Source organism: Nestor notabilis, unplaced genomic scaffold (assembly GCF_000696875.1).
Source record: "Nestor notabilis isolate BGI_N333 unplaced genomic scaffold, ASM69687v1 scaffold28039, whole genome shotgun sequence".
NCBI classification, from domain to species: domain Eukaryota; kingdom Metazoa; phylum Chordata; class Aves; order Psittaciformes; family Psittacidae; genus Nestor; species Nestor notabilis.
This window is the reverse complement of record NW_009943653.1, coordinates 14,340-15,119: the sequence shown is the minus strand read 5'-3', so window position 1 is coordinate 15,119 and position 780 is coordinate 14,340. Positions and strand designations below refer to the sequence as shown.

Below are 780 nucleotides of genomic sequence, written 5' to 3'. Positions count from 1 at the left end.
TTGCCACCGTCTTCACTTGCCGACGCCGCGTCCGGCTCATCAAAACTCACTTCTTGAACCGCTTCTTGCTTCTTGAAGGAGTCCCGGCGCTCCGAGAGGTTCAAGCGTCGCATCACCACCACCTCCTGGTCCCTGTCGTGCCTCTCCCCCAGCCGGGAGCTGGCAATGGGGTGATAACCGTGCTCCCCGGGGTGCATCGGTGCTTCTCCCTCCCCAGTGGCCTCCCCATCCACCGTGGGCATCTCCAGCCCCAGCTTACGGGCGCTGCCGGTCTTCTTCTCCACCAGGATGGTGACGATGTCGGCTGACTGGACACGTTTGAGGAGCGGGGAGCGGGGACAATCAGCACTGCGGGGCCGTGAGCTCTGCGGGTCTTTCCTTGGAAGGAATGAGGGGTTTTGGGGTACCCAGGGAGTGGAGATGGGGAGCGCTGGGGAGAAGGTGGGCGCTGGCTGGAAGAAGGGGTACAGGCGAGGGGCGAGGGGGGGATGCTGCTGGTGGATTTGCGACGTCCCACTTTGTAGCGTTGCCCACCCAGTTTGGGTGCCAGCCCGTGCAGAGAGCTGGGGCGCACGTGGCCGGCGGGGGACGTTGGGGGGCTGGAGGAGGGAGAGGTGCTCTGTGGGGACACAGCATCTGCCGTACAAAGAGAAACAGGTCAGTGGGAGGGATGGGGTCGGGGGGAGGCACATGGCACAGCGCAGACATCCCGCCTGGGATCAGGTTGGGATACCTGGGGGCAGGTCGGGAGCGGGGCTGCGGCCGGGGGGCGGGGGACCG

The 780-nt window shown here is 65.8% G+C and overlaps 1 protein-coding gene across 1 annotated transcript in view; it reads right to left on the bottom strand.

Moving 5' to 3' along the window:
- Positions 1 to 20: 20 nt before the first annotated feature.
- LOC104411593 (microtubule-associated serine/threonine-protein kinase 3-like) overlaps positions 21 to 780 on the bottom strand; it is a gene marked incomplete at both ends in the record, with an annotated part of 11,142 nt that continues 10,382 nt past the window's right edge. Inside the window, 3 exon segments of the mRNA XM_010022047.1 lie at positions 21 to 370; positions 373 to 636; positions 734 to 780. The exon segment at positions 734 to 780 is cut by the window's right edge and continues 32 nt beyond it. Coding sequence (XP_010020349.1) covers positions 21 to 370; positions 373 to 636; positions 734 to 780 — 661 coding nt within the window.